The sequence below is a fragment of the Diceros bicornis genome, chromosome 7, assembly GCF_020826845.1.
Source record: "Diceros bicornis minor isolate mBicDic1 chromosome 7, mDicBic1.mat.cur, whole genome shotgun sequence".
In the NCBI taxonomy this organism is placed as follows: domain Eukaryota; kingdom Metazoa; phylum Chordata; class Mammalia; order Perissodactyla; family Rhinocerotidae; genus Diceros; species Diceros bicornis.
The window spans coordinates 44,526,729-44,550,903 of record NC_080746.1 but is presented as its reverse complement, the minus strand read 5'-3'; the positions used below and the strand labels follow the sequence as shown (position 1 = coordinate 44,550,903).

The window sequence follows — 24,175 nt, the reverse complement described above, 5'->3', positions numbered from 1 at the left end:
TTGGTAGTTTCCATATTATATCCAGTATATTCTATGGAATCTGTAGCCGACTAATGAGAGTATTCTACCTGATGAATGAACACCAATTTCCATCTTTGCTTGGTCCTGTGGGAGCCAAAGAACTTCCTCAAAGAGTTGGGGCCTGAAATTGCTCTTTGTTAAAGCCTAAACCAACATCTGGTCACCATATCCAATGATGATACCTCTTAACTCCGTCTAATTTGACTTCCCTGTAACATTGGAACTATTGACCACTCCTTCATTTTATGGTCATTCTTTTTCCTTTTGTGTTATCACTTGTATCTGGGTTTCAGGTATACTTAATCTAATATTCAGGAATTCTTTGTCTAGTTCTCAGAATTTCTTTTATTTATCTAGTCCCTGGGCTCTGCCCTTGGCTCTTCCAAACTGTACTTCAAACACCAAACTGTCTTGATCTTCAGGTGAGTTTTTCCAGAAGCTTCTTGGACTTGTTCACTTAGATGTCTCTTAGGAATCTCGACTTTAACAATTCCAAATCCAAACTCATTTTTCTTCAAACTTTTTCTCCTTTATCTTACCATCCCCAATCCCGTATTTCTTTTAATTTAGTCCTATTATCATCAAATGTGGATGGCTTCCCCCAACTCTTTTATTTTAATCTCCAGCCTGGAGTTCTCCTTTGAGCACATGGGGCACAGTGTTAGCAAAACTAACACTTGATTTTACCTTTCAAACCTCTCCTCCCCAAGTCTGAATTATACAGGTCCCAGTCCTCCCATTTATACAGGTCAAAAACCTAGGACTCATCTTTAATTTTTCTCTTTCCTTTATATACAACATAACAATGATTGAGTCCTATTGTTATACTTTCTACTTTAAACCATCATAATCTCTTACCTAGCCAGCCCTGGTGGTCTAGTGGTTAAGATTCAGCGCTCTCACCACAAGGCCTGAGTTCAATTCCCTGTCAGGGAAACACACCATCCATCTGTTGGTTGTCATACTGTGGTGGCTGCATGTTGCTGGGATGCTGAAAGCTATGCCACCAGTATTTCAAATACCAGCAGGGTCACCCATGGTGGATAGGTTTCAGTGGAACTTCCAGACTAAGAGACTAGGAAGAAGGACCTGACCTTCCGAAAAAACTAGAGCTATTAATAGCAGCAGAGAATTGTCTGATAGAGTGCCAGAAGGTGAGAGGATGGTGCAAAAGACTGGGCAGGTTTCTGCTCTGCTGTACACAGGGTTGCTAGGAGTTGGAATCAATTCGACAGCACTAACAATCAACTCTCTTACCTAGCCTGTCACAATGGATGTCTAACTGATTTCTCCTTTCTCTTCTTTCCACTCTACCTTCTATTCTATCTATAGAAACCAGAGGATCTCTTTAACATATTGATCTCATCATGTAACTTCTCAAACCTTCCAAAGCTTCCCATCACATTCAGGACAAAATACAAAATCTGTACCTCACTCAATCTGATCCCCATGTGCCAGTCTACATTTTTCTCTTACCATTCTCTCCCTTTCTTATTTTACTCCAACCACAATGTCTCCTAAAATGACAATCTGGTTTCTGCCTCAAGATCTTTTCACTTGCTGTTCCCTTTGCCTGGCACACTTACTCTCCACCTCGCAGATCTTTGTGTGTCTTATTTTCTCGCTTCATTTTGCTCACTGTTCAACTTATGCAAAGAGGCTGTTCGTGACACCATATCTAAACATATCTAAAATCACTACCCAGTGAACCTCATTCTAGTCCCTCACCTTGCTTCATTTTTCTTTATAGCAATTATACCTATATGGAATTATATTATGTATTTGTTTACTTTTTATTGTAATTATCTCCAACTACAATTGAAGTTCTGTGAATAAAGTCAATATAGTGAAATATAGTCCAAGTCTTCTGTCACATGACTTTTGCTTTATCTTCAGTGGGAGTATATATACATACATATACAAATATACATATACACACACACATATATGTATATATAATATATTGGTACTTTTGTTGCAGTAGAATAGTTAATGCAGTTTGATTGTAATTTGACTAAATAAAGCTTTCTTCCCTTTAGAAAGATGTTCTTGTAAAAACTCTACAGCATTCAAAAGAAAGAAAGAATATGTTTCTATGTACTGTGGAGAATTCATAGAAATTGAAGATATGCAAGTAATTAAAAAATTTTATTACAGAGATAAGACATTGCACACATAATAACTTAAAGGCTCTCTCTCTCTCATATATATAATATATATATGTATATGTGTGTATATATATATATATACACACATATATATATCACCATCTAAATGAATGGTAAAGTCATTAATATGGGTTATATATGTTTAGAATTTCTGTGGACTAGATGGTGAATAATGGCTTCATAAATGGCATAAGCTGGATTGGATAAGATGAGTGGGGATGAATTTCATGCTCAGTAAATACTTTGTAGAAACAGCAATGTACAAGGAGTGTTTGGGGTCCATGAGTGAGGCAGCTTGATTTATACAGCTTTAATCTCAGGAGGAGCATGAGGTAAGGTTGAAAAGGTAATAAAGGTAACCTGAAGATGTTATGAAGAGCCTTGAATTGTCAGTAGTGTATTTTTCAACATGTAGGAAGGCACGATTATTTTTGAGTTGGACAAATGTATTGGGTTTATCACTATTGCAGTAATTCAGATGCACAGAGATAAGGTATTGGATTAGTACAGCAGTTGTGGAAATAAAAATAAGGATAAAATAACAAATGTTTGAAAAAACATTTTTTAAATGCATCTAATATCTCAATAGCATCTAATATCTGATTAAATATGTTTAAGTTGAGGACAAGGACAAATTAAGCATGGCTGGTGTTTTGAGGGTGGGAAGTAGCATTTGTTACATTTATTACAAACACAGAAATAAAGAAACTATTAGAGAAGAATTTATTTGATATGAAAGAGTGAGTTGAGGTTGAGGTGATGCCAGGCAGGAAGATGGAACTATCCGGTTGTCATTTGGAGACTCACAACTAGAGCTCAAAGAAGAATACTGCGAACTGAAAGTGCAATGATAGTTGGGTTCTCTAAAGAAGAGAACACATGGAGAAAGGAGCCAAGGACCACTGAGTGACTTTAGAGAACACCTACAGCTAGGAGACAGGAGGTGGCCTCAAGTAGCCCCAAACTCTGTACATTTGTGCCTGCTGTTATCTCTTCCTGGAATGTCTTCCCCTACCTAAGCAACGCAAACACTCCTACTCATCTTTCTTTTCAGTGCTACCTCCTCTGTGGGTTTCTTTAGTAGATCGCTGAGATTTGAAGTTCTATAACTGATTCCTCCTTTTCAGACCAACAGGAATATTTTCTTTCAGCTAAGGAGTGATGGAGGATGTAATAAGGTACAGTGCATGACCATGAGGAGAGGCCTGGCAGACTTGGGTTCAGATCAGCTCACTTACAAGCTAAGTGTACAATCATGGAAAGATTATTTCATCTCTCTGAGTCTCAGCTTCCACAGCTATAAAAATTGGTATTCTTTACTTTGCAAGGTTGTACAAATTAACATATTATATGTAATAGCACAGAGCACACTGAAGGAGCTTGATAAATATTTATTCTCTCCTTCTTGTGTGTATGTATGTGTTGGGGAAAACTGAGAGGGATGCCAGAGAAATGGGTAGTCAAATGACTCAGGAAAGGTAGAGAACTTATTTTAGCCAAGACGCTAGAGAAAAGGATATTATCTTTCCATTGTTTATTTCTTCCTCAACAATTCCATCTTTACCAAGGGAATGGAGCTTGAGGGAAGAGAAAGAATTGTTAACTCACAGAATTATGCCTGAGGCATACTTTTTCTGATTTGAAATGTTATGTTCTGAAAGAGATATGACTTGCGTGCCCCAGATGTGGTGTAGCTAGGCCACTTCCAGCAGCGCTAATACAAATAAAAGGAACATTTCTCAAACAGAATTTTGAAAAAAATGCTTAGTTTATCCCACCACCCAGACAATTTATATCAATTAATCAAAAACATCTGAATCAAATTCAAGCAGTAACAAATGAAACCACTAACATCACATGCAAATTAAAATTCACTGTAATCACAGCATTCAAGAATATCAATTCATTATACAAAGGGAATGCTTTAGATGCAATTCATCAAAATCATCCAGACATAGTCTTTTATAGCTCCACAAATATACTTCAATTATTGCAGAGCCAAACCATTTAATCATTTCAAAGCATTTCTCTTCCCCCAAATTAAACACCTGAAACATATCATTCATAACACTACAACCCACCAGATGTAAATCTTCTTAGCATTGACTTTCTATATGCCTAGTGAGAGACAGAAATATATTTAAGTGGTATATTATCAGGCAGTGGTAGAGCAAGACTTGAAAAGTTGACTTATTCTCTTGGAAAATGAACCATTATTGAGTGCTCATTCACCATTGGGGAGGAGCTAGGTCTTCACCAGAGGCTAGAGAAGTGAATCTTTGCTGGTCACTCATATTTATTACAGAACTTGTTAAAACAGGCCCTCTGTTAGTTGCTGGTGATGGAGAGACTTATAGTATAGCAGGGAGAGAAACGCATAAACTAATGATAATACAACTTAACGAGTTCTACATGAGGAGATCCAGAAAGCCTAATGGAAATAAAGTTTTTAAAGAGGTGTAATATTTGGGTTAGGAAATGGAGGGTGAAAGAAGGTATTTCTAGGTAAAAAGAAGTGAGATAAATGTAGGTATTAGTAGAGGCAGAAAGAATAGAATATATACAGACAGAAGCATACCAAAGAAATGGCCGAGGCACGGTGTATTTGGGGCACTATATGTAGTTTGGCACTGCTGGGATATAGAATATATGTTTGGAGGAGCACTGGTGGTAGGGATATTGGTGGACAGGTGGCTGGACCTCAGGTTGAAAAGGTCAATCTTCAAGGGCCAAGTCTTTAAGGGCTTTGTGAGCCATATGAAGGAGTTTTAGATTTTCATATTGTAAGGCATATAATAAGCTACTAATTTGAAGATTGGGTGATGTGATCAGATTTGCACTCTAGGAAGATCACTCTGGCAGCTGTTGGGACAGGGTGGTGGAGCCATAATAGAGATTTAGGATATCACGTCAGTAGTTCAGACAATAGATTATAGGGTCCTGATCCATGATAATATCAGTGAGAAGACAAAAGGTAAGGTAAAATAAGGAGAGAAAATGATTGGATGTGACTGGTCAAGGAAAGTGAAGTCAAGAATGACACAGGTTTGGGCAACTAGGTTGAAGGTGTAGCTTTCATCCAGAGAGGAAATGTAAGAGGAAGAAGAGCTGTCAATGATAATGTTTAGAGAAGTGATGATGAAATCATTATTTAATTTCTTGGTCAAAATAATATTTTCCTCTGATGACCCGTCTTACATGTTAAAATTATCCAGGATGTAAAATACACTTAATTCTAAAAGTTGACTTAAATATTTGCATGAAGTAGATGCTTAAGAAATACCTGGTGAGTTTCAGCTGTACCTGACCACTTTTAAAAGATACATTCCATCATCTCACACATTTTTAAATTGACAATTTTAGAAATAGCCTTCATTTAAAGAAATGAATTAAAAGTAAATAAAAAAAATAAATCATAGCTGATAAAAATGAAACCATGTACTTAATCTGAATCTGCTTTCAGGAAACATATTCCATTCCTTGTACCAATTTAGTTCAAGGCAGCACTGTCTGCATTACACAGACATTTCTGCCAAGAAACTGAAATGTCCTTCTTGTGTATACTTGCTTCGATGACCAAATCAGATTGGCTTTGGGCCTTAACTGGATTTTAACTCGGCAGAGTACTCTAGACAGTGGTTTTAAGTCTCACAGAAAGAGAAAGTGGTAAGGGAAGGGGTTAACAGAAGAAAAAGGGGCAATGGCTAATCATTTAGTTTGTCAAGGAGGTTAAACAGGAGGATATGACATCCAACCTAAATCAAACTGTAGTGATGATGATACTTGCTCAAATGCCTTTCTCAATCCTGACCTTTCATCGACTCCTACAAACTCTCTACCACCCTTTCAAATATGGTGTTAGTGTTTATAATTTCTAGCAGCTAAAGCCATGGATTCTAGAACCAAACTGCTTGGAATAGAATTCAAGGTCCAACCCTTTCCAGCTGTCTGTCCTTGGGCAATTTGCTTAACATCACTGGGTCTCAGTTCTCTCCTGTATAAAATGGAGACACTAATGTTACCTGCCTCATGGGGTTGTCTTAAGGATTCCATGAATGTTTATGAGGTGTGGACAATAGTGCCTGCCACATTATAAATATTAGCTATCGTCATTCTGATCATCCTCCTTCCACATCCTACACTTCACCTTCTCTTCTGTAGATTCTGCCTGTTTATACTTTTAGCTGGAGTGCCTAAAAGTTTGATTTTAAATCCAGTAGTAGTGACTTCCTGACCCCATTCTCAGTGCCATTTCTCATTCACCTCTCCCAGCAGACCCCAATCCTTTCTTACTTGCACTGAGCACTCAGGTATAAAATGCTGTAGACCCTGACTCATTAATTTTCACTGAAGTAAAGGCTACCTGCTCCTTCACCATGTTTGTTCCCCTCCAGAAATGGTGTGACTAAGGATGTGACAGGGCAGATTGGCTTCTCATTCAGAAGGTCAAGCTTTAGAGAAAGCCTTAAATTGTAGTGCATTTTAGGGCTAAAGTTCTGTGTTTTTTTTGCTGAGGAAGATTCGCCCTGAGCTAACATCTGTTATCAATCTTCCTCTATTTTTTGTATGTGGGTCACTGCCACAGCATGGCTGCTGATGAGTGCTGTAGGTCCATGCCCAGGAAGAGAACCCGGGCCATCAAAGTGGAGTGTGCCAAACTTAACCACTAGGCTACCGGGGCTGACCCCTAGGGCTAAAGTTCTTAACTGCAACAGTTGAGTTCAAACCCTGCTGTAATCACTCATCACTTTGGGCAAGTGTCTTCATCTCTCTAACCTTTAGTGTCCTCCTCAGTATAATGGGCATAACAAACCTTCTGAACAGGGTTGTAAGAAATGAATTGGATTAAATAAATAGTACATGGGCACATGGCGCATCACCAATAATGGAAGATCTTGATAATAGTCAGTTTGATTCCTGAAGAACAAACACTGGAAGCATGACCTTTCAAATTTGAAAGGCATTTCTGGTAGCAGAAGTGAGTGGTAGGAGAATAGTTAGGCAAGGTTCCTCTGTTGTGTCTGAGAACAATCTGTATGTTTTTAAAATCTAGCCTCAATGATCTAGGAAATAATGCTGATTTTTTCTAGCTCTTATATGTCACGCCATTTTTATAGGTATGGAAATGTGATATCAGTGATGATGAGAAAACCAACAAGTTTGTATTAGAAATCTTCTTCTATTGGTACATCTGGGAATCAGCGCATCTACTGTTAGCAATGCTTTTGCAAAAGTTTGCCTCCCGCTGCTTGCATCAAGCTCTCTGAACAAGCCCACGATGGCAGTCCTCTGTCACTGCTGCAAGCTGAGTGCATCTTGAGCAGAAATGCTCTCTCCCACTGGAGCTGCCCAGAGAACCCGGCCTGCCACCTAGTGGCTAGGAGAGGGACCTAGTTTGCTGACTGCTGGGGGCAGGGATGAGGGTTGTGGGGGCAAGGAAAGGAGGAAAGAAAGGGATAGTCTGTAAACAGTTGACACATAGAGGCTGGTTCTTTGCAAGCATCACTAAGGATGGTTGGAAATACCCTGGAGTTTAAAGGCTGTCTGCTCCTTTCAGCCCACAACTCACTCCCTGTCTGGCACCACTCTCCCTGGAGATACAGTCACAAAGCAGTGTCTGCACAGTGAACACAATTAAATGAAAGCCTCTGGAAATGTCCAAGGGGAAATTAGATAACATGTGCTTTGATGCAGGGATTTGGAGTTTGAAGGTGAAAAAGACAGGCAAGACATCAGAAGTCTGCATCTGTTTAGCTCCAGTTCAGCACATTAGCATTCTGCTAAAGTGGCTTTGTAAGTTCTTCTCTGAAGTCAATTTGCTCAGTTTTTCTCAGGTATCATCAGACATTTCAAACATCCTTTAGATTAAAACAAGTCCTAAAGTTAGACTTCCATTGTGAGTGGATGTCAAAGTCAGTTTTGTTTTTTTTTTTGTATTTTCATTAGTTAACCAATGAAAGGGAAAAGTGCTTGCTAATCCATTTGGGCTAGAACATTTGGTTTCCATTTTGCTGTCCTAGCAGGCACTAGCCCTGTGCATGGAGGAGAAAAGCCTGCTTTTGCCCTCGTCCATTCTTCAGCAATAGGCTGCACCCTTGGCTTTACCCAGTGGCTGGACAGTCCCTGAGAGAGGTGTCCACAGTTCACTCTGAACTCAAGTTCCCTCTCATTTCCCTCAGATGCTCCTGCTGTGCCTTTTTTTTTTTTTCGCAATGTCATAATGTGTCTGCCTGAGTCAGAGCACACTGTCTGGTGTGTCTGACTCTCACCAATGCATCAAGTGGGCCCTGTTCTCCTCAGCTTCTGACCAAGACACTGGTGGGATCCAGAGTGAAGTGGACACGACGCAGCAGAGGGGAAAGTTAAGATGGGTGGTGTAGCACAGTGGAGCCCTGTATCCTTTGAAGAGCATAAGTAGGAGGGCTCAACAGGGCTTGTTCTCCTCTTTACCCCCTGTGCTACCACAACAGCAGTTACTGAGCTCCTGCTCAGAGCCAACCTAGGGATGAATAAGAAAATGTTTTTGTCCTCAGTGATCTCTGGTAGAATATGTGTGTGTGTGTGATACATATGACCAGAGTAAAACCTCGTAGAATGTCATGGATTCTCACAGGAGTTTTGTGTGGAGAAGATCAAAATCTCTCTGCCTCTGCCTGAGCCAAGATGGCCTATATCTTTTAGGGAGTGTTGTGGTCGGGATAGGATCATTTATTTGAGTTCCAGGTCTTTCAGAGGGCGTATTCTATTGCTGCTGTAACAAATATTCACGAACTTAGTGACTTAAAACAATACAAATTTATTATTTCACAGTTCTGGAGCTCAAAAGTCCAAAATGGCTTTCACTGGGCTAAAATCATGGTGTTAGCAGGGCTGTGTTCCTTCTGGAAGCTCTAGAGGACAATCCATTTCCTTGCCTTTTCTAGCTTCTAGAGGCTGCCTGTATCCCTTGACTTCTAGACCCTTCCTCCATATTCAAAGCCAGCAGAGTAGCATCTTCAAATCTCTCTGACTCTGATACCTCTGCATTCCTCTTATAATGACTCTGTGATTACTTTGGGCCCACCTGGATAATCCAGGATAATCTTCTTTTCTCAAGATCTTTAACATAATCACATCCACAAAGTCTCTTTTTCCATGTAAGGTAACATATTCACAGGTTCCAGGGAATGAGATGTTATCCTGTTTGGGGGCCACTATATTGCCTACTACAGAGGACATTCATGTTGATATCATACTATTCCATCACCACCCTTGTTCTACCCATGCCATCTAAGATTGAAGATGTTTTCTTTGTTTGTTTCATTTTGCTTTTGTTTTTTATGACAATATTATATGGTGACCACACACTGAGATTCTAGCCAAATTACATCCCAAGGCCTTTTCACATCCTCGGTTAGTTAACCACGTCCTCCCATTCGGCACTGATGTAGCTGTAGTTTGGACCTGAGGGTGGGGAATGGCAACTGGTCTTCTGATTGGACATTGACTCCAGTGAGGAGTGTACTCCCCACAGTCAGAAGGGGAGAAGGTGGAAGAAAATTTTAGAGTCATCTCTGAGACTGCTGTGGAATTTACCAGATGAGCAGAAAATGGAAAGTATGCTTAATAACCCAACCAATAGCAGGCCTCTTGTAATAGCAGTGTTACCTTACCCCCAGGTGGGCAGGCAATGCCCTAGTGTTTAATGACCCCACAGAGCACAAGTCCTAATATGGGGCCACCAGGAAGGAGGAACAATTACCCACTTGATATATCCTCTTGAAGGCTTATCAATTATGCTATTGTGGACAAAATATAGTATTTGGACTCAGACAACCTTGGGTTTGAATCCCACCTGTGTCCCTTAACAGCTGTGTGATCTTGGACAAATCACTTAACCTCTCTGTGCTTCACTTTTCTCACTTTTTTTTAAAACAGAGAATAAGAACATCTAGTTCACATGGCTGTTGTGAGCTTAGAATGTGTAAGTCAGTGGTTCTCAAAGTGTGATCCGTATGTCAGTAGCACATTAATCAATATTACCTGGGAGCTTATTAGAAATGCAAACTCTTTGGCCCCACTCCAGACCTACTGCACCTGGGCTTGGGAGCTTTATTGCGTGAGATACTAACATATAAAACGCACGTACAGTGCCTCACACATGCTGATTGTGTTATCCTTTCTCCACCGGGAGCTTCATTAGGTTCACCAGGCTTTGCTCTTTGGTTATTGTTTGTTTTGGAAGAGTGAGGTCAGCGACAGATCTATGTTTGTTTACCAAGTCATGGTCTTTCTGTGTGTCTCCAACTAAAAAAGCCACACGAATAACAAACTACAGAAAACAGCATTATTGGTTTGCATTTTTGGCCGTGCCACTTGAACTCAGCAGAGGGAGAGTCACGTTCTGCGGCAGCTCTGCCATTGGGAGTGAGCTGTTGCGACGCCCCAGAGCAAGGCGAGGCAGCAAGCTTGTGCGCATGAGGGATGTTGTGACTAGTTCCTTCCATTGCTTTTCTTTTTCCCCCCTAAACATAAGTGAACAACATGAGCACACACTTGCTTCACCAAAGAGAGCTTCGTATTATGTTACTTACAGAATTTACCACAGTGATTTGTCATCTAGTTTCTACATCATTAGGTAAAATGGATCCACATATTTTGGGCTAAGTTAAATCACATTTTTTTTTTCATGAAGAGATATGAATGCACTGCCAAAACTACAAGGAGAATGAGAAAAATGGCTAACATGTTGAAACCACCTTTAAACTCTGAGGAAAGCCTGATTTCTAAAAAAAACATTTTAACAGAGACTTCTTAACCTGCCTCCTAAGAGTACAGTGGAGATTTGGAGGGCCATGAGCCCCTGGAATAGAGCAATGATTTACTAGTAATTCAGGCCAGATTCCCAAAGTCAAATATTTCCATTTCAGTAACTTTCCTGAAGAATGACGTCATGGAACCTCCTCATATTATGTCACCAGAGCTGTATATTGGGTAGATGCGAACTGAGATGACCCCATGATTAGGGAAAAGGAAACTCACATCTCATGAGCCTGGACTGTGGGACATACTCTGTACTATGCTCACAATGACACTGTGAGCATAGTACAGAGTATGATGAATATTATCATTCTCATTTTCCAGAGGCTCTGAGAGTTAAGGGCTTTGTCTAAGGTCCCAGCTAGTAAGTGGCAGAACCAGGATTGAAATCCATGTCTTTGTTGACATGGCTTACTTCCCTTCATCACACTACTTCTGCCAAGTTATAACATGAGAAGTACTGACAGGCTACCTTGTTCTCTGATGTCACCTTGACTGGGATCTGTCCGTATACCAAAAAAAAAAAAAAAAAAAAAAAAGTCACCTTTAGAGTCATTTCTCTGGGAGTAAAAATCAGAATCAAAATATGAATATTTATGTGGCAGAAATACATTCACAGTGACCTTATTTATGAACAACAACAACAAAATGGGATACATGGTTGAGAAAATGAATCCATTAGAATGAAAAAGAGCTTTGAAGATATATAGACCTGGGTTTGAATCCCAAATTTTGGCTTTACCACTTATTAAATATGCACTAAATAAAGCTTGCTTAACCTCTACATGTCTCAGTTATTATTTTTTTCTTATCTGTGGATGGGGGTAATCCTATTATAAAATATTGTGTGACAACGCAATGAGACAATATATATAAAAGTACTTAGCACAGTCTCTGTAATAAAGTAGTTGCTTGGTAAGTGTTCACTGCATAAAGGATGAAGCAAGTCACTAATAATCATTATTGTAAAAGCACAAATTATTCTCCCCCAGAGAGAAAGGGTGAGAACACATAAATTTGGGTTGGGGATGGGTGGGGAGGCATCAAGTTGATGTTGGGAGGTGGCCATGTGTATGATGAAATTGCATGTCTAAAGTGAATGTTACATGGAGAGAAGAGGCTCTGGAAAGGAAGTCAGGAGAGCTGGAAAGTGATCAGCTGACAGCTCCCCGGGCTAAGCGTCTTTCCCACCAGTCTCCCCAGCCCATTTCCTGTCACCTCTCAACATACATTTTACATGCTGTAATTCCCTGCACATACCAGGGTCATACCTCTGTTCATGTTGTTCCTCAGAACAGTGTATCCCATGGTTTTCACTTGGCTTGCCTAATCTTCCATCCTTAGGGATTTAACCCAGGTGTTGCTCTTCTAGGAAGCCTTCCCAAAACCTCCAGATTGGACAGAGTGCCCTCTTTAGTGATCTCTGACTTCCCTGTGCATTCTCTCCTTTATTACTTCACACAAAGTACTGATTTGTGTATGAGTTGGTCTTCCTCAGTACTCTGTGAGCTGCTCCTAAGGGCAGGGTTTGTATATTTTATTCATCTTTGTACTCCTAGAACTCGGCAATGTACCCAGTATACAGTGATTACTGTAAAAACTCTGGGAGGAATTAACTGGACTCAACCAAGGTGGGGAACATCAGGTTTCCTGCCTATTTCATGAGATTTTATATGAGATTAGACATACCAAAAAAAAAAGAGAAGAAATATATAGGAACATAGTTTGAATTCTCAGGATTACTTACTATTAATAAGTAAAAATGAATCAGTCATATTTTTCTCACAAACAAAATCTATATAGATATTTAAAAAGCATCACTACATAGAAAAGATTTCAGGCAGCTCTTAACATTCAAATTTTATCTCAGAGGCTTCTGTGTACTTTATTCATGCAACAAAAAAGCAAAGTAAATCAGGCTCAGCTGAAGGTACGACCATGTCAAGAAAGTACAGAGCAAGAAAGATCCAGGGAGCAGTTTTCAGGGAAATTCCGTGGAGGAGAGTCGCACTCCACACCCATTCAATCCCCAGGTTTTCTCAGTTCAGGCTACGATGTATTAAGAGCTGGATTGGGAACATTGATCAAGGGTTACCTGCATGAACTCTGAAGCCAGCCTGCCTTTATTGTAATCCTGCCTCTTCTGCTTACTGTCTGTATAGGCTTGAGCAAGTAAATTAGCCTCTGTTTACCTCAGTTTCCTCATCTATAAAATGAAGATTGTTTCGAGGATTAAAAGAGTTAATACATGTAAGGGGTTTAGAGCAGTGCCTGGCCCATAGCAAGTGCTCAATAAATATAATTATTCACCATCTTTAGCCCTTCTTTGTTCACTGGCAAATGCCAATGTAGATCAAACATCATTATCTATCCATCCATCCATCCATCCGTCCATCCATCCATCCATCCATCCATCCATCCATCCATCCATCTATCCATCCATCCATCTATTCATTTACTTAACAAACATTTTTGAGTGCTGACTGTGTGCCTGGCACTGTGCTGGGTGCCAGTGGCACAGAAAATGAATAAGACATGGTCCCTGTGCTAAATAAGTTCACGGTATAGTGTGTGAGTGTGTGTGTGTGTGTGTGTGTAAGGGAGTCTTACAATTAAACAGGTAATTATAACACAGGATGATAAATGCTCTATTGGGAGAAGCACATGGCTCATTTGGATCATAAGGGGGGGACCTCATGCAGTCTCAGATGGTAGGACAGGCTTTCTAGTAGAAGTGATGTTGAAGATGAGTATGAATAGGCCAAGTGAGTTGAGGGTGGGTGGGGCAGGTGTATTTTATACCAAAGTAGCTGCCTTGATAGAGTCCTGAAAATAAGAAAATTGTGAGTGGGTCAGTATGGGGAGTCAAGCAGGGAGTGACTAGATGCAAGGCTGGCTGGGGAGAAGGAGTCACACCACCAGGGGCCTTTCCTACCAGGAAAAGAAAGTTTGGCTCTGTCCTATCCTAGCCAGTGGAGAAGCCCTGAAGGCATCTTAGCAGGGATTAAAGTATTTAAATAGTTTCTCTTGTTTGAATTGCTTCCTGTGGAATGCTTTTCTAATTCCCAACATGTAGTATGTACTGCTTTTACCTTTGGGCCTCTCTGGTCCCCTATAGGGGACCATGATAGGTAGACTCCTATCATGGCAGTATATCACTTTATGGAACTTATATGCTTCCAATTCTGTCTCAGGAGACTGAGAGCTCCTCAAAAACTGTGTTCTATTTATCTCTGTAACCCCAGAATCTATAACAGTGCTTGGCACAGAACAGGCACTCAATGGAAGCTTGATTAAAAAGAAATCTGGTTTTAGAAAAATGTTTTTGTCTTATATTTTTAGAACAAAGCATTATCAGATAAAATCTGAGTAATCAAGTCAACAAAGAAAGTGGTCCTGCTCATGGTGATGGCAGTGTGAGCCCTAAGGGCCAGTGCCCACCAGATTCATGGTCTGTCTAATACTGAGCGCAGCTATGTGTCAGGTACTATGCTAGGCACTGAGGGAGATATAAATACTTTTAAGACAGCATTAGATAGTTGTGAAAATATTGCATATGTACACAAAACAAGCCCTGTATCCCCAGGGTCTAGCACAGTGCCTGGCAATGCTCAGTTCTCAGTAAATGTTTGTGAATAAATAATAAATGAAGATGTGAGGAATGTGTGCTAAATGTTCTAAGAGTCCAGATGAGGGACAGTCAGTGAGATAGTTTAATCTTATAGGGTTTCATTGAGGAACCTGGGCCTTGGAAGATCAAAAGGATCTAGAGAGACAGAAGGAAGAGGCAGAAGATTATAAAGAGGGAGAAATAGCATGAACGTCACTTTATCCATGCTAATAATCCCTTAATGAAATCTGAGCAATTGGAAATCATCAAAGCTCTAATAATAGTTGAAGTATATTGGAATTCACACAAGAGAACCAATTTTCCAGGCAAATTGTAATTTGGGCAATGGATGTGAAGGGCTAGTAGTTGCTTTAGCAGCGAGCCTAAGTGGGCTCTCATGACAATGTTAATTAAAGCAAAGTTAATTAGTTAATTAAAACAAAAGCAGCAAATGATAGTTTCTAAAATTAAGGTGGAGGCAATGCTAATGTTCTGCCACCTAACTAGAATCCCCAGGGAGGGTTTTACCTTCTGAGAAAATTTATAATTTATAGCTATACCCCTCTGTCATTATTTTAGCCGTGGAAGACCCACCGCATCTTAAAACTTCAGCTCTATGACCCTGGAAATTCTGAATCTTGTAGAGCCAGAACTTTAGACTCATCAAATTCAATGCTTTATTTAGGCCAGAACTGGTTTTGTGTTCATTTGTCAATTTGCAGCTGAAGTAAGGCCTTAAACGGAAGCATGGCATTATCTGCTTGACAACGATTTGATGCTGCACCATGTCGTGCTAGAAAATTAGTGTCTAGAACCAAAATGTTAATCACAGGGACCTCTATACATTGATGGCATAAATAGTATGTTTCTATATAAAAAAATCTATAGTGACTCACTCCCTTTTAAATAAAAATTTCCCTTTGCTATTTCAGTGAATTGAATGACTGACTCTGGGCACTTTTCTTTTTTGTGCTCTAGGGTGAACCTATTTAACTTCCCAGAAACTGCTAGATCTGTTAGAATTAGCTCTATTCTTCCCTTAGGTGCTCAGAGAACAAAAGTGATTCTTTCTCTATGACTAGAAGTAGAAAGTGGCTCCCTCTGGCCCCCTTCTCAGTGAAGATATGAACTACTCTTCAGACCCCCAAAAACATGTCTTCTCTTTCAGCTATGATGATGTTATCCAAAGTGAATCTCCTTTGTAGTATCAATTCTCCAGAACGTTAAGAGAGTTACTTGAAAAACTAGTCCCATATTCAATAAGCTTGGGAAAAGATGGAAAAGAATTAACAAATGAATTATGGGTTTCTATACTGCAAGACTTCTCAGTGTTTATCTCCAATAAAAGAATAGAGTAGTCAGAGTTTTTTCAAACTTGTTTGACCAAATAATTTTTTTTCATAGAGCAATTTGTGAGACTATCTTTCCAAAGAATACATTCTGAGAAAAGCTTGGCTATAAGGCTAAAAAACTATGGTCTGAATTAAAAACTGCTCCATAACTTACTAGTAGTGAGACGATGGGCAAGTGTTTTCATCATGCTGGACCTCAAATTCCTCATTTGAAAAATGGGAATGATTATTGCTTCTACTTTCAATATTTTGTGACCACTAGACAATTCTATTACTATTACTACTACCACTAATACCACCAGGTACTGCCATTTTACATGGTAGACACTATTCATTGATTTATCCGACAGACACTTGACACCCCCCCTCTCTTTCAGTTTCCATTATAGAAGATGTAAAAGCAAAATGCACACTTTCTTATACTCTTTTGCAGCTAGCGGTTGCTACATGAGACATTTTTGGCCAATGAGACATAAAGGCAATTCTTACGGGACTCTGAGAAGACTATTGTTTTCCCTAATAAAAGGATGCAATGCATGGAGCCATGGCAGCCATCATGCAAACCATTAGTAAAAGGCCTGGAGAATAGCAGGGTAGTTGGCTCTGGCATGAGTGAGCCTTGGAGGAATGCCAGGAACAGTCTACCTGTGGATTTCATGTAACATGTGGAAAATGAAACCCATAAAAATCATATCAGTCTCTGAAAATCAGGTTTTCTCTTGCAGGTGAACACATTTTTAAAAGTTTTATCTACCATTTATTGAGTGTTTTCTACATGCTGATACTAAGCATTTAACACATATCACTTCATTTACTCCTCACAACAGGAATTATCATCTACCATTTTACAGTTGAGGAGACAGATTGAAGTATCTTGTTGAAATTCACACAGCTGGATTTGAATCCAGCTGTGGCTCCAAAGCCAGAACTGTAAACTAGCATGCTGTATTTGTATCTACTGTCTCTATGTACACTGCTCCAAGAGTGTATACTGACTTTTGGAAACATAGTCACTATAACCTTGGGAGATATTATTATATTTTTCATTGCAAAGTATGCAATTAGTGTCCTCTTTAAAATGGAGCCCTTGCTGTCTGCCATGACATGTGGAAGGGACATGTGAAGGCCTTTTCAGAAATAGAGCCCAGACCAGTCTGAGCTTACAGCAGCCTGCTTCTCCACACACCAGATGGAAGAGAGCAGAACCAGGCTGGGCCCAGCAGAGCAGCTGCTCTCCCCAAAGACCTACATCTAAAGATTTAAGTTACCTATTTAAGCCCATGTTAGATCCCAATAGATGAGCTCATTAGCATATTACAGAATTCAAGCCTGAGAAGCACAATTAATGAAGGTAATTTAGAATAAAATGTGAAAATATTAGAAGCACTCCAGTTCACTTGTTCCTCATTATTTAAGCCCCGTGTGACAGGCAATGTGATACACACTGGCCTTTATAAAACTGTAAACTAAAAGGGGAGAGAAATCCATACATAACCAGTTATATCGTACAATGTGATAAATGCTATATTAATGTTCTGAACATCTTGATTGTGGATCACAGAGAAGAAATACTTAGTGTGAGAGCTCATAGGAGTCATAGAGGAAAGGAATTTTAGTTTGGATCAATTTATTTCTTAGGATTATAGCTTTAAAAGAGGGGAGCAGGTATGGGATGTATGTGATGCAAGGGTTTTATAGCTTTCTCGGGCCTTTCTTCTTCTCAATATCAAAAGCAGGTTCCAGCCTCAATATCCTGGTTAATGGCAAAAAAGAAGTATCTATGTAACCAGACTATAGCCTGTCTCAGCTATAATCATGTGGTTAGACCAGCATTTGCCACAACTGCATACAAGAAAAACCAACAATTGCCAAAGGTCCTTCCTTACCCTCTTTGATATTCAAATACCCAAATGTATTGACTGCAAAGTCCAATCATCAAGAACCAAATGATGCTGTAGGGAAAACAGGTTAAAATATTGCCCCAAATCCTGAGAATTCTTGTTTTCTATTGGCACTATCAGTAAATTTTGTTGATGTTGCTCCTTTATTTATTAAAGTAGAAATGAAATAGTTGAAAATAGTAATATAATATTACTGGAGGAATATTGGAATTATAGCAAAACATGAGACCAATGGATGGGATTAATGACCCGACTCTTGAACAGGAAGATGACCACAGGAGTGCAGGGGGTATTTGTGAGGCAGATCACTGTAGGCTTAATCATATGAAAGTTAGTAAAACCACAAGGGGGTAGTACTTGAAGACAAGAAAAAATACCCCACAAATCCGTTCATTCAACAAACATACCAACAAATGATTATTGTCTTCTATGTGCCAAATATTCTTCTCATACTTCCAGGAACTGGAGGCAGAGTGATGAGCAAGGAAGACAAGTCTCCCACTCCCAAAGAGCTTACTCTGCCTTCACTGGGACTAAGGGTATGATCTATAGTCTGGCAAGGAGCTGGGCAATCTAAAGATGGAGATGCCCTGGAAAGCCCAGAGAGTGTAATCAATGTGTCTATAGATTTGTACTGCCTTTTATGATGCTCTCTTTGTTATTAAGATGATCCTGATTGCATACCTGACACAGAGACTTTCAGGTGTGGAAGAAGACTGACAATTGTTAACTTGGTTAATAATAATAGCAAACACTTAAGAAGTGCTTACTGCATGGCATATACTTTATATGTATTTACTCTTTTATTTTCACAACCCTCGTATGAAGTCTGTATTTCATTATCTCCATTCATCAGATGAGGAAATCGAGGCTTAGAGAGATGAAGTGATTTGCTTATGGTTACACAGCTGGTAAGTGATGCTGTCAGTATTCAGTCCCAGTGCCAACCTTCAATACAGTATCTACTGTGTGCCTGGCCTTTACACATACTATTTCTTTCACTCTTGACAATCCTGTGGTGAAGATGATATGATCTCAACTTGGCAGGTGAAGAGAGAAGAAATGGCAATGCCAGTGATCAAACTCAGGAGAATTTGGCTACAAAGCCGGTGCCCTTCACCATCGATCCATGCTGTCTCTCTTAGAGAGAAACATGCTGCCCTAGTGAGTTTCTGGGGTGCTTAGGTACAGACTCACAAATCCATCCCTCCAGAAACCTGTTTGTTTTATCTATCAGGATGCCCTGGAAGATTTTATTTGAAGGAGTTTAAAGAAAGGCTGATAAAATAAAAGTTTGAAAAAATAAATTTTCTTAGACAAAATAAAAGGCTGATCTTGCAGAAGTTTCAGAAAAAGAATGTTTTAGAGAGGAGTCAGGAAGGCAGATGGAATATATGCTAGCAGGTTAGAGATATGGAAGGCCTTCTGTGTCTAGACTGTGACATTGCCAGGATTTACTAAAGAAGTAGAAGACACAGTTATTTTCCTCGAAGTTTACAATGTAGGTGAATAGCTTGCACAATATACATGGAAAGAGATGAGAGGCATACAGGAAAGAGATGAGAGGCATACAAGAAAGAGATGAGAGGCATACAGGAATTAGAAAAGAATTGAAAGAGGCAAAGCTACAAGTTAGTAACACAAATGAATTGGGCCATGTGGATAAACTCCAAGTGTCTTGTGAGTCCTTTTCAGTCCTCAGCAGACACAGTATCTTTACCATCACCATAATTCAGACTTTGAAGAATTAGGGCTGATAGAAAAGTAGGACTTTTTATGTGGGCTAAATGATGATATAAGAGAATTGTTGAAGCAATAATATTTAGCTATTTATCTTTACTTGATAGATATTTATCTTCCATTTATTTATCTAGATTTTAGGAAAACTGTCAAATCTCTATAGAGTAGGCAGATGATGTCCTGACTAGCTCTTTTGATATGTTCTTCTTAAACAGAGGAGATCCTTATTCCCAGTAACAGTCTATGTAGCCTTTTTAGTACCTCCAAGTGTGTTCCCAAGCCGCTGTAAGATGATCTCCTTGCCTTGTGAAGTGCCTTAGGGGGCATTAATCATAAAAGGATGTCCCTTACATGAGCGGAAGTCATTGGCTGTTGGCCTCAGATTCTTTTCAGATGGCAATTGTCCAATAACTACTACCTGTGGTACTGAACTTGGGGGGTGGGATGGGACGATGGGCAACAGAGACAGTGAGAAGCTGGCTGGTTGTTTAGGAAATTATATGCAAAGCCATCTTGTTGTTTTGCCCCTTTCAGCTACTTAGATGTTTCCCAAGTTGCCCATTAAGAAGTAAAATATAAATTCTACATTCTCGTGCCTCTGTGGGATGGGACATTGGGCTCTTCTGGGCTTGGAAAAGGTTCAGGCACATGCACGTGTAGTCAGATGTGTGAGGCTCTTGGTGCTCTGCCCTCAGCGTGATCTTCCTTGTTAACAATGATCTTGTCTACTCTGTTCTGGTGAACTAGAATTTAGTCCACAAGGTATCTCTTTCCCCTCAGGACCTGGAGGTCCTTGCCCTGGCTCAATGACTTAACTGTACTCTCCCTGCCCTCTCACCTCACTTCCCTTTTGCTGTAACTCTTTGCTTTTTTTCTTTACCTCAACTTCCATGTTTCTGGCCCAGGCCTAAGTAACTGGGCCTACATTCAATTAACCCCACAAAAACCATTCAATGAGAATGTCCAGAGCCCCTTTCCCAGCACTCTGCCTCCCATAGTTTCATTCACTCAGGTATTTCCCATTTAAAAGATCCAGGAAGCAAACGCCACTGCTTCTGCTATAGGGGTCAGTGCCTCACAGCATCCCCAGAACTTTTACCTTAGGGTTTCCCCAGAGGAGCCTCTCCTCTTCCACAGGTTGACTAGGCTGCTGGATCTGCTGGCTGCTGAGGATGACTTGCCATCCCCCACGTGCATGCGCACCACGGTAGACGTGGTGAAGGCGCTGCGCACGTTTCTCTCTGGTTTGGCCAGGATGATGTACACTTTCGGCACAAACATGCAGCCCAGCGCCACTGTGGCACTGAGGCTGACTGAGAAACACATGGTGATGATTTTGTAGTTGCTGCCAAAGTAGATTGGCACAAAGGCCAGCCATATAATGCAGGTGGTGTACATCGTGAAGGCGATATACTTGGCCTCGTTGAAGTTAGCTGGAACATTTCTGGTCTTGAAAGCATAGAAGGTACAGCTCAAAATCAGCAATCCATTGTATCCGAGAGGAGTGACAACTCCTAGGTTGGTGGTATTACAAATCAGGTAGACTTCTCGAATACTTGGGTAGTCGTGCATTATATCAGGAGGCTCCATTATAAAGAGGGCGACGATGATGCCCAACTGGATGCATATGAGAATGAAAGCAATCACTAGCTGGGCACAGGCACTCATGAATCTGGGCTTTTTGGTACAGATCTTTTTCTTGCTGCCAGCCAGAATCCTCGCAATACGATTGGTCTTGGTTACAAGGGCTGAGTAGCTCATGGCTGGGGAGAGACCAATGCCAATTCTCTGAAGGTAGCAATAAATCTGTTTGGGCTTTGCAATGAGGCAGAAGGTACATAAATAGCCCAGGCAGATGCCAGCAAGGATAATGTAACAGAGTTCCCTGCTGGAGGACTTGACTACTGGTGTATCTCGGTAAATGATGAAGACTGCAGTAACAAACAGGGTGGCGAGCAGGCCTAGGCAGGCAAACACCACAGCTGCAATGGGCTCAGGGTCACCCCAGCGAAGATACTGTACTGGGATCAAATCACAACCTGCAGAGACACAGACATATATTGAAAAAAGAAGGAAGAAATGTTTACTTGGCTTACTTGTGCCTAAGTTACAAGCAGCTGCTTATGATCCTTTCACTTTATCTCCAATCTACCTTTTTAATTTCAGTATCCCATACTACTCATTTCTTCATATATTCATTCATAAAATATTTATCTTTATATTATGAAATACATATTCTGTGATAGGAGCTGTTCAATGTTCTGAAAACGAAATGATGAAGAAAATGTTCTCCACTCTCATAAAAAATAATTGAGGGTGGGGGGGCTTTTAAAGAATTACTTATAACTGTGACAAGGGCCATGAAGGAGTATAGCATGGATCGTGACCCAGTCTGGGGAGCAGTAAATGCCTCCTTCAACCGGAATTAGCAAATAAATGTGTTGGTTTGGGTGAGTTTAGGGATTCGGTAGGTTTGGCAAACAGAGGTTAACTGTAAAGAAAGAGCCAGGGGGCACTGGAGGCATGAAAGGAGGCCACTGTACAATAGTGTGATGGGTGGCCTAAGATGAGGCTGGGAGGTGGGCAGAAGAGGATCTTGCAGGGCAGAGAGTCCTAGATCAAAATAGGAAGTCACTGGAGGGATCTGTGTAGAGTAGAGGAATTGTCAGATTTATGTGTGTGTTTTAAACATTCCTTTGGTTGCTGTGTGGATTTTGGATGAGATAAAGGTGTGGACAGATTTGAGAATTATTTGAAGCACTACAGAGTGTTTAAATGGATGTGGGGGTATGTGAGAGGTAAAGGCATCAAGGATGACCAACACTGGATCCATCTATGCTGTCCTTGGATCAACTGTACAGAAAAGTTAGGATTTTCAGAGAATCATATGGTTCCAGTGTTAAAGAGGAGAAGATGCTGTTAAAAAAGGAGGTGATAATAGAGGAAAACTGACCCCAGAGGCAAATAATTGGCCTGTATGGGAAGTGCCAACACTCTCAAAATTATTCCTTATTCGTGGCTTGAGGTTTTTTATATCACTAGATTACACAGCAGAAAAAAGTGACAAAATTTGGCATCATTTGTGTTACGTGCCTTCTTTTTAAATTTCTTAGGACAGTGGTTCTCAAACTTGGCTGCACACTGGAATCACCTAGAGATATTTTTTTTAGCATACTCTGGCGTGGGTCTCACTACCAGAGTGTCTCATTTAATTGGCCTGGGCATCAGGGTTTTAAGGCACTCCAAATGCTTCTAAACGTGCAGCTGAAGTTGAGAACTACTGCTCTAGAAGGCTCATTCCTGCCAACTAGATTTTTATTTAAATACAATTGAGATAGCTTTATTGAGTGAGTAGGAAAGGAGTTCAGTAATCTGGAGCACTGGACATTTAAGGAATGTGGCAGAGATTACTATTTGCCTGCAAATATCTATTCTCCCCTTTATCCTCAGCAACAGAGCTCCAATTTCATTTGGGGTGGTAGAGGAGGCACTAAAACACTACATTTTCCAGCAAACTTTGCAGTCAGATGTGCCATGTTACTAGGTTTTAGCCAATAAGATGTAAGCAGAGAACTCTTTAAAGGAAAATGACTCATCTTGGAGAGTACCCTTTTTGCCCTTCCTTGCTTTCTCCTTCTGCTGTCTGGAATATAAACATGATGGCTAGAGCTCCAGCAGTTATCTTGGACTTTAAGGTAGCTTTAAGGACAGAAAACATGTTCTGAGTTTTGCAAGAGAAAAGTAGGGAGCCTGAGTCTCTAATAACCATGAAACCACTGACTAGCTCTGGACTACGCATGTCACATTTACCTTGTTTAAGCTCCTTTTTTTTTTCTGATATATGCAGCCAAACCAAATCATAATTGATATAGGTGTATGGTTTTCCTATTAATTTCCCATATCCCATGATCAAGGGTGTTGTAGTAAACGGCTTTGAATATCAATGGTTCCTGGGAAGTAACTCTGGGAGGTACAATAAGTAATGATAGCAAAGAAGCATGTGGTTCTTTAAAATATGTCTAAGGGTAGCTCTGTTGCAAAAGCGAAAGGAAATGTTCTTCTTTTCCTAATTTCTGCCTTGCTAGTCTCTTTCTTCAAGACCTCAGGTTTCAAATGGTACCATTAGTGTTATAGTTACATTTATTATGGCTGTAATAGGATTTGTGAGTTAGCCTGGGATCCTCAGCACACTTGACGTAATTGTTTCTATGAGCAAATGTACTCTTCTTTTAAAACCTATACACTTAATATTGAAGCAAAGTGCCTTTAACTTGAAAAAAAAAGTTACGTGGATAGCCCAGACTAAATATAAGATAGGTATTTTACATAATATCGTCAATTATAAATAAATGAATATCTCATTGCTAATGAAGATGCTTGTATCCATATCTCAGGCATCTGTGTTCACATATGCTGCTTATATGTTGGATTTCAACCTCTGAGACTACAGTATACCATAGAGTTTAGGTTCATATTTACAAATTTGTTCCTTGTAGAGACTATTTTACAACAGGAAAATAGGGATTAATCATTCCTATTTTGATTCTTCTATAAGTTTATTTATAACATTGATATGACAATGAA

At 40.0% G+C, this 24,175-nt stretch overlaps 1 protein-coding gene across 3 annotated transcripts in view; it reads right to left on the bottom strand.

Annotated features, from left to right (window-relative positions):
• GRM5 (glutamate metabotropic receptor 5) overlaps window positions 1-24,175 on the bottom strand; it is a 543,453-nt gene that overhangs the window by 40,477 nt on the left and 478,801 nt on the right. For 2 of the 3 annotated variants that reach the window (XM_058545438.1, XM_058545439.1), the window contains one exon: window positions 20,518-21,630. In XM_058545438.1, the coding sequence (XP_058401421.1) occupies window positions 20,687-21,630 (944 nt within the window). In that variant the 3' untranslated portion in view covers window positions 20,518-20,686. Of the gene's footprint in view, window positions 1-20,517; window positions 21,631-24,175 lie in introns of those variants that run through there. The other variant, XM_058545440.1, reaches the window with a different exon arrangement.